Source organism: Convolutriloba macropyga, chromosome 10 (assembly GCF_964194025.1).
Source record: "Convolutriloba macropyga chromosome 10, txConMacr16.3, whole genome shotgun sequence".
In the NCBI taxonomy this organism is placed as follows: domain Eukaryota; kingdom Metazoa; phylum Xenacoelomorpha; order Acoela; family Convolutidae; genus Convolutriloba; species Convolutriloba macropyga.
In genome coordinates, this window is record NC_134477.1 from 51,549,354 (window position 1) to 51,564,524 (window position 15,171).

At 35.7% G+C, this 15,171-nt stretch overlaps 1 protein-coding gene across 1 annotated transcript; it reads right to left on the minus strand.

Moving 5' to 3' along the window:
• Window positions 1-1,404: 1,404 nt before the first annotated feature.
• Window positions 1,405-3,018, minus strand: LOC142348667 (uncharacterized). The gene has a single exon (XM_075400101.1). The coding sequence runs from the start codon at window positions 2,813-2,815 to the stop codon at window positions 1,664-1,666; it is 1,152 nt and encodes a 383-aa protein (XP_075256216.1). The 5' UTR covers window positions 2,816-3,018; the 3' UTR covers window positions 1,405-1,663.
• Window positions 3,019-15,171: the final 12,153 nt, after the last annotated feature.

Here is a 15,171-nt window from a genome sequence, read left to right on the forward strand (position 1 = left end):
TTTTTCTCTGACGCATTTGACTTTTCGTCCTCAAAAACGGGATAAACAGGTAGCGCCCAGCGGGCATTAAGTGCTCCTAGAGACTTTCAGCTCACAAGTCTTCAAGAATGTGATTCACAGAATCTGTTTTAAAGACTTATACTTATGGTGGGAAGGGCGGTTCTCAGAGATTGACCCCCACTGTTGCCCCCCCCCCTCTGTTGCCACCCATCAGCCCCCAGCCCCTCGGTGCACCCCCCCCCCCCCGCTGCGCTCTTTTTACGCCCCGTCAATTAAGCTACAGCTAGCCTCACTAAACCGTGCCTAGCTACTGACAAAGCCAACCGCTTGCAGGTCGTTTGAGAGCAATCCGCCCAACGTTAGTCGGTTGTTTTTCTGTTTTGCATATAATGAAAAATTTTGTATAGTTCAGTGGTCATCTTTTGCTGCCATTACAATTTAAGGAATTTGAAATGTGTTGGGGCTCCGTCTAATTTTTTTAAAAATCTGTTCACACATTTTATTGTTTTTGGAGTCTCCCATTATAGCCCCCGTTATGGCATATTTCGGCCACATTTGAGTTGAGCAGAGATATTTGACCTTTTGTAGGAGACGACTTTTTCATTTGTTATCGATCGGAGTGTTATGGAAACAGAGGCTACCGCAATAACTTCATAACAGATTTCTAGTTGCTTTAGACCAACTATGCATAGATTTATTGATTCAAACTCAAGAATTGGTATTTTACGAACGGGCGTGATTTCATCCCTCTTTATTCTTTTATTCTGCACCTGAAAAAATCCAGATTAAAATTGAATCCATAATAATTTTGTTTTTCAATTTTTTCAAATTATTATTATGTTGGTTTGTCTCGTCAAATTGCGATCCAGCGATGAAATTAGGAAACTCTATTGTTATTGATGTAATAAATCCAAATTTGACTTGACTGGATGCTAGAAAAGTTGCAAACTTAGAACAGGAATGACAAAAGTGAAGTAGAACTGATCAAAAGGTTTGATAATATAATCGACGTCAAAATATTGTCTGAATATCTCTCAATCTTGGTGATTTATTTTGTGATTTTTTTTAACACTTAGGCTTTGAAACAAGACCCGCAACTGCTATAATTCTGGCTTTTGGGTTAATTATAGCAAAGACAAAAACACTTTCGAATTTCACAATAGGAACTTCTTGCTTTTACGGTATACTTTTGCCTGACATATGTAGATGAAACTCAAGTAAGTTACAGGCGTGGCTTCCGTCACCTCCTTTAGTTGAATGCACTTTGTTACTAAGTATTATTGACAACCTTGGCCGCTTCATTGAGAATTTTTTCTGTATTTTTAGTCAAAAGGTAGGAGCGTTAGCTCACTATTTACCTATTGTTCTGAAAAGATTGAAATATTTTTTAATAAACTATATTATGATCATTCCGACAGTTTCATACAGTTGATTTTTTTAAATATTTTACTGCTGAAGTATATGTCAATTTGAAAATCCTATCAACTTTAACAACCGAACATTGAGTAAATCTTTTTTGGGGTTTCTGAAGGATTTGAATGAGACGGGTCTGAACGAAAGTTTATTACCAGCCTTCTTGTCTATTTTAATTCAAATTTAAATTGTTAATGAAAATGATTTTATCATCTAACAATGGTTGGCGCGCAGTTCTTATTCATAATTGTTAAAACTTGGGCTTCGAAACAATGCCTGCAAACGCTATAAATTTGGCTTTTGGGTTAATAATAGCGAAGAGAAAGGGACTTTCGAACTTAACTATCGGAAGTTCTTGTCTGACTGTTTTACCCCGGGGTGAAAACAAGGTAATTCCGACGTAGGTTATGGCTCTGGCTTCTGTTGCCTCTTCGTCAATTTCAATCACTGCTTTCTGTTTGACTTGGTTTATATAGACAGAACCCTCAGTCATGTCCGAGAAATTGGCACCCTTTCCAAAAGCTGCCTTGATTCCCAACTTCTTCAAAAGAGGTACAGCATTCACCTCGGTCTGAATTTTGCTTTTGGGAACTTTAAGTTGAATGTATCTGAAATTACTGCGATCGTACAGGTCGAATAACTTCAGCGAGATCAATTGCTTCAGATCAACCGGGTTGCCACGTTTCTCCGGGAGAATCAAAGCCATTTGCCAATCAACCGACTTCGAACCGTCTCTGTATTGCATGAAGACAACCTCAAAGCTCTTGCCATCGTCGGTTTTAGATTTGAAATACCTGAAGGAGTTTGTGCAAAGCATGAACCTTGCGTCCATCTCCCCAGATTTGGTATAAAATTTCTCAGTTTTGGTCAAATTGATTCCGAATGGATGGTGCCAGAACCCTTTGAGGTAAATAGCATTAATTGCCACCAAAGCTGTATTACGTGATGTACCTTTCAGAATCTCTTTTATCTTTCCGTTTGTTTGTTCCTCCACCCACTTGTTCACAATTTTTTCACCTTCGTTCGATCCAAAGTCTACCTTTTCTGCATCCGCATTGTAACTGTCTTGCAACGATTTCCGAAAATTTGCTTTAGTCTCAAATTTTTTGTTGATAAACAAACCATTCGCCACGCTCAATTCGAATTCCTCAAAATCGGAGGTGTCGAATAGTTTGACCAGATTTTCGGCTTCTTCGCAAAAGTTGTTCTGTTCGGTCAATTGCAACCCTTTGTGGATTTCGTCTCTAGTGGTTCCCTTGGCCCCATTGTTTACCATACACATCGGAATAAAGGCACTCACTGGTGAAATCACAAAGTTGGAGTTCGCTTTGTCGCCTTGTTCAGAAAGGTAATACGAGAAAAGCATCTGGGTAAAGTTTAATGCGCCCAAAAAATTTGTCATTTTTGGGCTATTTAAGGGAGACTTTCAAAGTATGAAGTTGTCGGGATTTTGCAGAGAATGCTGTTCAGCAAAATGTCTAAAGGGTACAGTTAACTCTTCAGACAGTGCAGAAATCGATTTCTTTATCTTATTCAAGTCTTCTTAGCTGTTTACAATCTGTCTGGTGATTATTTGCTTTTGGGGGAAAGCTGTTCTTGGGCGCGGAGTTTTAGCTGTCAGGAAGGGCTGTGTTCAAAAGATAAAAACTGCAAAATTTGATTGTTCATGTCGTCAGTAACTCACTGCAAATTTGCTGCTCTTGCTTTTATCTAAATCGGATCAGCCAAATAGAAACATCATTTAATTTGTCATCATGGCAAACTGACCTGCCAGGAAGGTACCCTGGAAGTTCATCTTTATGTATTTCAAAGATAACAGATCCCAGTAGACAAACATGAATGCTCACTTTCTGCAAAGCAAGTTACAATTGGAAATAAAACCTTTCATTGATATTTGATGTATCGATAGGATGTTCTTTTGCTATAGAATCCCCGAGAAATCAGTAAATTTTCCACTTTGGATAAACATGATAATAATAATATAAAGTGAATTATGATATCATGAAATTGTGGCAGCTGCCGTCAGGTTTTCTAGCTTTCGCGCCCCTGTAGTTGTGCGTTGTTTGACCCGTTGTGCCACGGCTAACTTTTGGCACCATTTTAACCAAATAACGCCCACAGAAAAGAAAAAAACTTTAAAAAAAGAAAAAAAAAACGAAAAAAAGTTCGAAATTAAAATGTTCACTGAACAACTACAAGAATTTATGTCATTGTTTCAGAAACTTCATACCCCAAAGTCAATGAAAACCATCAAAACATGATGGAAAAATTGATTGTCGGAACAATTTGAACTCAGCACCAAGGCGGAGGCTCGAGCGTGTTCCGAAAGCAGTACTGGCTTTGTAAAACAATTTAGGAATTTAGTAAATGATCGTTGTCGGGAATATTGTGCGTGTAATCGGTCGCCTCAGCTCATATTGCCTGTTCTCTGGAAGCCGTTTTTATAATTCATGCTTAGTTCGTTGATACCCGAAAGTAGATACGATGTTTCATTATGAAACGACAAAATCAAAGATAATCAAAATATTGGCAACTTTCAAAATATAAGTTTTGTAATGATTCAAAATTTTGCCATTATTGAAACTGATTATTTCAAATAGCATAATTGAAAGCAAAAAGAGCTAACATTGGAACAAGAAGCCTCACAGCTTCCTATGGTACGAACTACTTTAAATGGGAAAGGATAATACGCATTAGATGAGACTAAACAGTTTTCATTGATAACAGAGGAATAATGTTCTCTGCCTTAAGAAATATTGCATTTAACAACGCTGTGTATTTAAAGAAAATTTAATTTTTTGTTGATTTCGGTCAACATTTTTTTTTGTAGGGATCTTTCCATCTCAAGAAGTTTTGCTCAATTGTTTTTTTTAGAAATAACTTTTTTGCTCGGAACCAACCCTCAAGTGCATTAACAAGATAAACAAAGATTGCAAATAAAAAAAAGATTTATAGGATTGAGCAGAGTTAGATCAGAAAAGTTCGTCGTATTTTCAGTAAAACTTTCAGTTCTCCGGCATAATATGACCGAAATTTAAACTTGTCTCAATTCCTTCTTAGCAATTGGACATATTTCATGTACTGGCCAGGGCCGCATTGGGCAAAAAGACTTGTCTTAAAAAAATTTTACTATTGCTGCCGTTTCGTCGTTTGATACTGGCCCTGGATAAAAAATATTCTTCAGCTGCCATTATGGTTTAAAAGCGAATGAGATTGGACTCGGGAAAAAACAATTCTTCGAAACGACGATGGTGCCCAACTTTTTCTTCCGAAAAAGTACTTTTTTATCTTACTTTTTTTTCAGCCACATGCTTTTACTTTTGCTATTAATTGTGCTCTATATTTCAGAGGGCTGCAAGCTTTTGCTTCTAATTGATTTTGTATATGAGTAATGCATTTATGAGTTCTTTTGATATTTGTCGCTTCTGATAGTAAGACTTTTGCTACGCATTTTGAAAATTTACAAACACTTTTTTCTTCAGTAACCTCTGAAATTTTTAATTCGTAGCACATGTGATATGCCTGACTCTCTCCCGATGAATTTTCCCAAGTTATCTTCATTTTTTTGGTATATCTTTAAGGAATCAGAGGCGGTGGTTTTTTGTTTTGCGCACTTTTGTACTTTTGACACTTATTGTAGCCTTCTGAAAAAGGAACAGTATCCCTCTTCCCAATTTATTTAATCTAAACCTAAATTTTGTAATTTGTAGCTTAAATTATAAAAAGGCCATTATAACTCCATATTAATTAGCTTTTAGCTGCTGCAAATTTCCAACATTTCATTGGCTCTGCTTCGTCTTCATAATGCAATTTTGAAAAGAACAGCGGCAGACAAATTGCAATTAATCTGAATTAAAAAATGCGAGAAATTCAATATAAACAACTGCAATTATGGAGTATCACAAGGCGAAGTCAGTAAAAGAATTTGGACGCGGTGTTGTGATGGAAAATTAAGTGTTCTGAGGGAAACCCATTTAGTTGGGAACAATGGAAATTGCGCCTGAATTTGATCTTATTAGCAAAATCAGGTTTTTCTGTGGATATTTTACTGGAAGACCCACCTGGCAAAGTTTCACTACCCAACGAACTGATCTGCTAATCAGAAGTAGATAACAGCCGAACCTAATCAGAAGGGGATAGTGAAATCTATTTCAAACAGCTATAAATGCTTGGCTTTATAATGGTCCAAGAATAGAATCTGTAGGCCTCCTGTAGAGAAAAACCGTGGATAATTTATGACCACAAAGAATTCTAGCTTTCATATCTGAGTTCACTTACCGAGGGACGGCAATTTCCTTGTTAACAAGACGTGCACTATGAAGTTGACAAGGTAACAACCTTTGAACTTGGGACCTTTCCAAACACAGAAACGTTCAAATTAAGAACTAAATGTAGTTTCTTATTAAATTTTACTGCATCTATTAGAGTGTATCTTTTTCACGTAGAACAGGTTCTTCGAACGTTGTTGTCAAGAAGCAACTAATTCAGATAGAATGCGAGATGACAAATACAACCAAACAGCATGCTAGCAAAATCAGACATCCTTCAGCAGGAACATCAAACTACAAAACGTACAACGAAGCGCTTCTTCGAAGAGAACCGAATCGAAATTTGCAGGCTATGTTTGATATTTTGCTAATATTGAAACTGATCATTTTAAATAGCATAATTGAAAGCAAAAAAGAGCTAAGTAACATTGGTACTAGAAGCCTCACAGCTTCCTATGGTACCAGCTACCTTATATTGGAAAGGAAAGTACGCATTAGATGAGACTAAGCAGTTTTCATTGATAGCAGAGGTAGAATTTTCTCTGCCTACAGAAATGTTACTTTGTTAAAGTCATGTCTATGAAATTTTCGAGGCATATGTGCTTGATAAAAATAACGCATAGTTTAGCAACGCAGTGTATAAAATAGCTCATTTTGCCTGTTCTCTGAGAAGCCTTTTTTATAATTCATGCTTAGTTCATTGATGCCCGAAAGTAGATACGATATTTCATTATGATACAAAATCAAAAATAATCAAAATATTGGCAACTTTCAAAATATAAATTTTGTAATCATTCAAAATTTTGCTATTATTGAAACTGAATATTTCAAATAGCAAAAAGAACTAACATTGGAACAAGAAGCCTCACAGCTTCCTATGGTACGAACTACTTTATATGGGAAAGGAAAATACGCATTAGATGAGACTAAACAGTTTTCATTGATACCAGAGGAAAAATGTTCTCTTGAAATTTTTTTTCCAAACAGAAACATTAAATGGAGAACTAAATTTGGTTTCTTATATAATTTTACCGCATCTATTAGAATCTGCCTATTCCATTTATGACAGCTTCTTCGAAAGTTGTCAAGAAACAACTATTTCACATCCTAGAATGCGACATGGGAAATACAACCAGCCTGCTAGCAAAATCAGACATACTGCAACAGAAACAACCTACATCGAAACAAACTACGAAGCCTTGCTTCAGAATTTTAGTATAAAAGAAAAGGGAATCGAAGGTACACAAACTTTTAAGTTAAAAATAGTGCTTAACGCAAAAACACAGGGCAGTTTTTGATTACAGAAAAAATGCAAAAGCGAAATGTATTATGGCGAAGAGCTGCAAGCCAAGGGCCGAAACTTGTCGGGGTTCCGTAATTTGGTTTACTCAATTCTGCTCTTCAATGTCTTTTCAATAATTTTCTATTTTACAAAACAGGTGAGCAGTTTTAATTTTGGACTTAGAATTGTTATCGTGGATTTCTTCACCGAGATTCTCGATATAATAGAAAACTTACTTATTTTCATGACCAAAGTTATTTTTTTTTTAAAAAAACGACAATTTATTGCAAGATTTGGGAAAATTGTAAAGAAAATAATGTCAAGCCATACTTTTTAACCTTTGGGTTAAATTATAGTTCCCTACAGTTGCCCCAAAGCAACCAAAAACAGTAAAGGAAATGTTTTTCTAATCGAAAAACTTATTTGCGAGGGAAATTTTTTGTGGCCAGTTCTCTGAAACGAAATTTTCCTCCTTCCCAACCTTATGTTTTTATGCAAAATCAACTCCAATCAGAAAACTCCCAACCAACATTTGAGGGGTTTAATTTGCCGTCTGAATTATCAATCAATCTTATTGCATAAAACAATTTTGTTAATTTTTTTGTCAAGCGCTTCTCTGCATTGCTTTTTCCTTTCCGTTATCCAATCTGGAAAAACTGTTATTAATTGCTCTTGAAAGAAGTTCATAGCAATTAATGTTAACGTGTGTGTCTTTTTGTATGCAAATTTTTTGCCCGACAATTTTGACTTTTCGGGTGAATGTTACGGCCTTGACCTTTTGCGTTTCGCGTGATCTAAAATTCTCAATCACAATTTCAAGCAGCTGAACTCAATTGGCGGCAATTTAATACTTAAAGTCAAATCAAAAGTGTGCCGAAACTGGTGTCATTTTTTACTTTAAATCTTAATAGTGGTATATGTTAACCTCTAATGTGGTTATTTAAGCCCACGATTGAACTTCTTTGTCGCATTCAGGCTCTCCCTCCCCCCCCCCCCCCCGACTGAAGCAGGCTGCAATTGATTAGAGCTCCCACTAGTCGTTCGAGAGCAGTTCTTCCGACGTTTAGTCGGTTATGTTTGTTTTTTCCAGATAATCCATCAATTTCCCAAAAACTTGCATGAAGCAGAATTACTCAATAGAACTTATGGCGGATGCATTGCTTCACGGCTGAATATTGTTTCTCAGAACCATTTGTAAAATGGCCTGGAAACTTTTTCAAAACCTTTAGGTAATATGCCTTGTGTTGCAAGCTCTTTCGTGATTTCTTTTCCTGGTGAAAATTTCCAATTGTCTCAAACATCTCATTTCACCAGATAGCGTTAAGTTAGGATTTGAAAATTTGCACTGATTGAGCGGCTCTAATACTACTTGGATTTTCGTTCCGATCGTTCACAAATGCCCAATTAGCAACTATCGGTCAATGAGTCTCCTATCAATAACATTATATATTATAGAAAAAGTTATCTATCAGCAGATATACAAGATTGTAGTAAATCAAATACATGATTCAAAGTTTGGCTTTAGACCGAGGCGATCAGTGATAATCCAATTACTTTGTTTCCTGTGCATAAATTTTTTTTACAATTCGAGGACAAAGATACCAGCGTAATATACGGATTTCAAAGTCTTTGACCGTTTTTCACATTCTAAGCTTTTAATAAAGATGAACGGTTTTGCTTTTAGTGGTATTCTCTGGTTGCCAATTTTGTTTGTTTTTTTTTTGTAAAAAAATGAGTATAAAATTAATTTAGCAGTTGCAAATGAAGAATAAATTGAATGAACCTTGCGAGATTCCAATTGCAAGGCACGATAGTTGAGTTTGGACATACTCCCCTTTCACTATATGTTGAACTGAATTCGATGTTGCCTCTCTGTAGATTAATCAAGAGATATATATGACGTTGAAATAGACAATTTCATTAAGGTCAACCAAAGCAACCGAACCCGGCGAGGCGCGGCAAATGATTTTATTATTCACAAAGCCAGACTGTGGAAAAAAAGTTTCTTTTGGTTCCTGTTATTTAATATTCTCAAAAAGTTGGTAGACCCTCAGTGACAAAACTGCAACCCCGTAAACAATCTTATTTTCGATATATTAAGAGTGCAAACCACGGTGAAATTCAAAGCCCCGCCCTTATGTTATAATTTAGGCTAACACTATTATGCTGGGGGGGTATACTTGGAAAGACCCTATTTACGTATAAGATAAATCATTTCAGTATAAAGAAAATCATCGTACAATTTTCGCAACTTTTATTACGCACATGAAACAGTTAAACAAACAATTTGGCTATTTTCGCCTGTTTTAGAGTATAGAATGCTGTTCTTTCTCGAAACTGATCTGGACTCATAGTTTTTCGACCTATGCTATTATGTAGTCATTAGAGGTCACTAACAGAATGTAATCTGGACGCAAGAGCTGAGCCGCCACGAATAATACTACAAAATCTGAGACTCGGAAAATTGAAGATCTGGAATAATGAACTTGCGAGAAGAGCCGCCCACTGGCATCTGCGATTTACCAGATGATATTATTGGAAAAATTTGCCAGTATTTAGTCACTTATACGCCCGTTCAGGAGATACGTCCATACGGGTTTCACATTAAGCACATCCTTCGTCTGAGAGCAACCTGCAGATTTATGTATGATGCATGTAACAATGCAAATCTTTTACTTTGGATATCATTGTATCGTAAAACGTCTCCTTGTGATCACTTTTTAACTATGGTGAAAGAACGCACAAACTGGGAAATTTCACAATTATTTATCGACTTCAATGTAAATAGCGACGGCATATTAGGTGGGACGTCAGCTCAAAATTTCTTCAATAACTTTGAGTGTCTCTTAAGCAAGAGACATTTGAGACGCGTGCGGTTTTTGATGTCAGACAGAAAAGGACGTCCTCATTTACGAGAAAGTTTGAGTGAATTTGTGGCTCGTGTTAAAACGTGGCCGATACATCACGCAGAAATGTTTTACTTGAAATATAAACCCGAGTTTGATCCAAACATTTTCAATCTTTTTGATTCAAATCGAGTTATTGAGTTGTCGCTTCGCGCAATTCCAACAAAAATGGTTGGTCTGCAATTTGAGCATATGCAGTCCTTGACTTGTTTGGAGCTTCTACATCATGACATTGAAATTGATCATTTGTGTAATTTACATAAATTGAAGTTTTTGACAATTGGAGCTCTAATATTCAACGAAGTTTATCCCAGTTTGCAAACGTTGCAAGAATTATACGTGTCAAAACAGACACGCGGTACTACATATAAATTCAACGTTTTCTTGCAGAAATGTACGCCTGCTCTCAAGTTCTTGATGTTATTTTTTGAATGCATAGAACAAACGGTAACAATATCTTGCCTGCCCAAGCTCTGTACTGCCTATAAAACGTTTGGATGGGCTTATGAGCAATTTTCCTTTAATTGTGATAATGTTAAATGTTTGATCGGATCGGTAACCTTAAAGCGACGTTCGAATTGGAATCTTCCCTCCGGCTTAGTTGCTCTAAATGTTGTTCCAGTGTTAAAAGACTTCGATTATGAAGAGGTTGATACTATAATGCGTTTCATTTTAGAGAGCTTACCGTTTTTGGAGTTCTTGGAAATCCAGCGCTGGGGATCGACTAATTTATTCCACCCTGATGGTAGAAAGCTCAAAATGTGGATCTCTAATAATAAACCGTATCTGGATTCGCTGCGTATAATGCTTATTAAGTTCCAGGGTGGCCGGAAGAAAGAAAGCACAGTTTATGCAAAACCAAATTTTGAGTTCAGCGAAGAAGCTCGTCGCTTTATTGATGAAGATTTCGTTATCTGTTTTCGATCAGAATGGTATGGAAAAAGAGGGTACGACAATTTCTTCGATACCGATCACAAGTTGTTCTAGCTGATATATCCATTCAAGAAACTAAATCCCTGAATTTGCCAAACTTATTCATTTCAATCTTTTTATTTATCTAATTTCAATATTTCAGATCTGTAAACAGAGTTCAGTAATTTAATTTCTATAAATCATGCAAAATGAACAGATATATGTTATACCTAAACTGGTTTTGCTTTTGACGGTCTAGACTGAGTTCTAGTGAACGTAGTGTGCTGGCTGCAGAGTTTCACAAAAATGATGTAGCTTTTTGTACTAAATTAGTTTATGGAATTGCCTGTCAAAAGATGCTGAATGGCACCTCTGTTTTAAGACGGATTGCAAAAATGCAGCGGTTAGTTTTCTTTATCCAGGTGGGATAACTATTCTCATCCCATTTTTTAGGGGCATTAGTATGTATGAAATTATTGAGCATGCCATTTGCTTATCGTGTGAAAATTGTGCGTTGTTTTGTGAACAAACATGGCTTTGTTTTTTGGAGTGATTTTAGCGTAATTTTTCTTAAGGTTTTTTGTAAGCAGGGCTTGGACCTGTACCCTTATAGTCTGTGTGCCTCCCGTTAAAGTATGAAATTATTGCGAATCCTAAAATGACAAATACGCTCTCACCTGGTGATAGAATTTGGGACGCGTTTAATGATTATGTTGATTTAAATGTCGATATGTGTAGCACATTTATGATGTTAACCGTTACCGTGAGTTTTATTTTTAACGAAGTATTAAATTACAAGTGCTCTGCGAACGATTCAGCTCTTCAAATTTGTCCAACTCAGCTTATCACCTGGCCTCTTTTCCGACATCCAAGTCAGTTTGCTTTGCAAACTACCAAAAGTACAATTTTTATCCATTCGATTTTTTTTTGAATCAGTACATCTGAAACGAAGAAGTATTAAACTTAACTGGACTAGCTACTGATCACGCATTACGGGATCTTTGTGTTTGCGAGGGCAGTTTGATAAAAAATAAAGTCGAAACAAGCAGACAGAGTTTATTGCTACAAGTCCAAGTTTAATGTTAAGTTGGGGGACTGAAATATTTAAGTTTGTAAAACTTATACTACAAATGAACACGCTTCGTAATTACCAAAGAAATTCAGGTAAGCTTCGATAGTTGAATCATTGAGGTCCTTCACTTGATGAAGCCTGATGCGGTTCTTGGAGATGCCAGTCTTTATTTTTAACTGTTTATCAGTTAGTTATTTGTTGAAAATTTCAGAGAGTTTGAAAGCAAGAAAGTCATTGTCTGTGGCGTTGGAGTATTTTGACAATCAATTTTTTCCTGAGTCTTCATCAGTGAAGCTCTGGCCCGACCGAGGGCTAAAAATAACCTTCACGTTTATACTGAAACGATTTCGAATTTTCGTGTTGCCCGAGAATTGAGAGAATTAACTCTGATATTTAACGAAATTATTTTTGTTTTTACATAGAAAAATATCAAAAATTGGAAGCTTTTGAGCCTGATTCATCCCTGTGTAGGCGCCCGCTTTTTCCCTTTTTTGCTCCTTAAAAACATAACTTTGGGTTTCTGTGGGGGAATTTTTCGCTTTCCTCCTGGAGCATCAGCTCTTCTCGAATTAGTTTCCGCAGGGAAATCGAAAATCGCTTGCTACTTAAGTTTAGTTCTTGTTCTACTTTAAAAGTTTTCCTGGATAATCCATGCCTCAATGTGAGGATCGGTTACTTATTAGAAAAGAAATGATGAATTATTAGAAAAGATGATATTTCGTTGCTAATTTAAACGCGCGTTAATTTGTATGCCCTGTTTAAAATAGTGGCTATTAACGTTTTAGTAAATGCGCTCGATATGGCGGATGAATTATTCATTGATTATTGTTCGCAGCTTCTAATGCTATAGTTTATAGTGTGCTTCTGGGCTTTATATCTCAAATACAAAAATAAAGCTTCGAAAGGTAACCTTCATTTTTTTGGTTAAGTTTTTGGTGCTCTTCAGTTTTTTGTTGGCTTGTGTTAAAGAACGTAATATGCGGTTAAATTATTACCCATCGTTCGTTAAAAATTGTTCTACTTTAAAAGTTTTCCTGGATAATCCGTGCCTCAATGTGAGCATCGGTTACTTATTAGAAAAGAAATGATGAATTATTAGAAATGATATTTCGTTGCTAATTTAAACGCGCGTTAATTTGTATGCCCTGTTTAAAATAGTGGCTATTAACGTTTTAGTAAATGCGCTCGATATGGCGGATGAATTATTCATTGATTATTGTTCGCAGCTTCTAATGCTATAGTTTATAGTGTGCTTCTGGGCTTTATATCAAATACAAAAATAAAGCTTCGAAAGGTAACCTTCATTTTTTTTGTTAAGTTTTTGGTGTTCTTCAGTTTTTTGTTGGCATTGTGTTAAAGAACGTAATATGCGGTTAAATTATTACCCATCGTTCGTTAAAAATTGTTCTACTTTAAAAGTTTTCCTGGATAATCCATGCCTCAATGTGAGGATCGGTTACTTATTAGAAAAGAAATAATGAATTATTAGAAAAGATGATATTTCGTTGCTAATTTAAACGCGCGTTAATTTGTATGCCCTGTTTAAAATAGTGGCTATTAACGTTTTAGTAAATGCGCTCGATATGGCGGATGAATTATTCATTGATTATTGTTCGCAGCTTCTAATGCTATAGTTTATAGTGTGCTTCTGGGCTTTATATCTCAAATACAAAAATAAAGCTTCGAAAGGTAACCTTCATTTTTTTGGTTAAGTTTTTGGTGCCCTTCATTTTTTTGTTGGCATTGTGTTAAAGAACGTAATATGCGGTTAAATTATTACCCATCGTTCGTTAAAAATTGTTCTACTTTAAAAGTTTTCCTGGATAATCCATGCCTCAATGTGAGGATCGGTTACTTATTAGAAAAGAAATGATGAATTATTAGAAAAGATGATATTTCGTTGCTAATTTAAACGCGCGTTAATTTGTATGCCCTGTTTAAAATAGTGGCTATTAACGTTTTAGTAAATGCGCTCGATATGGCGGATGAATTATTCATTGATTATTGTTCGCAGCTTCTAATGCTATAGTTTATAGTGTGCTTCTGGGCTTTATATCTCAAATACAAAAATAAAGCTTCGAAAGGTAACCTTCATTTTTTTGGTTAAGTTTTTGGTGCTCTTCAGTTTTTTGTTGGCATTGTGTTACAGAACGTAATATGCGGTTAAATTTTTACCCATCGTTAGTTAAAAATTGTAATAGGATATTTTAGGGTTCAGTTTCAATATTCGAGCAGCTTTTCTTTAGTTCTAAAATTTAATACATTGATTGCTCGTTATCAATGGAAATATTGTTGGAAGAATGAGTTTCGAGGATTTGTCTGACCGTTGCATTTGGAATATAGCTGTTCGAATTTTTGCAGGTTGGGTTAAAACGAATGGTTTTTTTGTCTGTGCCGAAATTCTTGATGGCTAATAATTTCTAAATGTTACGGTTCAGACACACTATACTGGTCATATTCGTTTCGTTTGTAATCTACGAATTATGTTGAAAAACCGAGAATTTTTTGTTTCTTTTTTGGTATTGAGATGCACCATTCCTTAGAGCACTTTGTAAAATTATGCTTCTGCCAATCAATAATTCTTTTACGAGAGTTGTTTTTCATTTAGATTGACGCGGACCTGACTCACACGTAGAACTCGACTTATAAAGCTGGACGCGTTGCAGAAACGCGCTGTTGCGTTCTTTTTTTGTTTCCGGAGATTCATATGACGAGTAATTCTAAATTGCAACGTTATTATTTGACCGTTGCAAGTATTATTGATATGCTATTGTCCTAGAGCATAATGAGAACCTGGAAAGACTACAGAGAGCATCTTTCTTTAGGAGTTCCTGAATAAAATTTTTGAAAGCTCCGTATTCATACGTTGTTCTGCTGGTGAAGTATGCAAACTTTTTTCATCGCAACAAAAGTATATTGAGACTGTCAAAGAAGTGGGTTTGCTATCCTGTCAAGAAATGTCTTATCGGCTAAATATCTGATTTTGGTCATGTTTTCTCTGTATATGTGATCATAAGATGAATGTATAGGAAATATTTGTTTTAATGTTTTGGTCTGTGAAGAGCTAAATATGGGAAAGCTTCTTATTCATATTTTTTCATGTTCTGCTGAACTGTGTTACTTTTGCGTTATAATACAAAGGTATTGTAATGTATGACCACAGAAATTGATTTGCTGTCAAGAAATGCCCGATCGGCAAAATTCATTTTTGTCATATGTTTTGTTAATATGTTCATGCGATAAATGTGTGACGCTGTTTATTTGTATTTGATCAGTGATCTCTCATGCAAATTTTCCCGTGATCTAAAATAGTTACTA

Bases quoted from the DNA above. Each gene is read 5' to 3' on its own strand.
- LOC142348667 (XM_075400101.1), bottom strand. From the start codon at position 2,815: ATGACAAATTTTTTGGGCGCATTAAACTTTACCCAGATGCTTTTCTCG.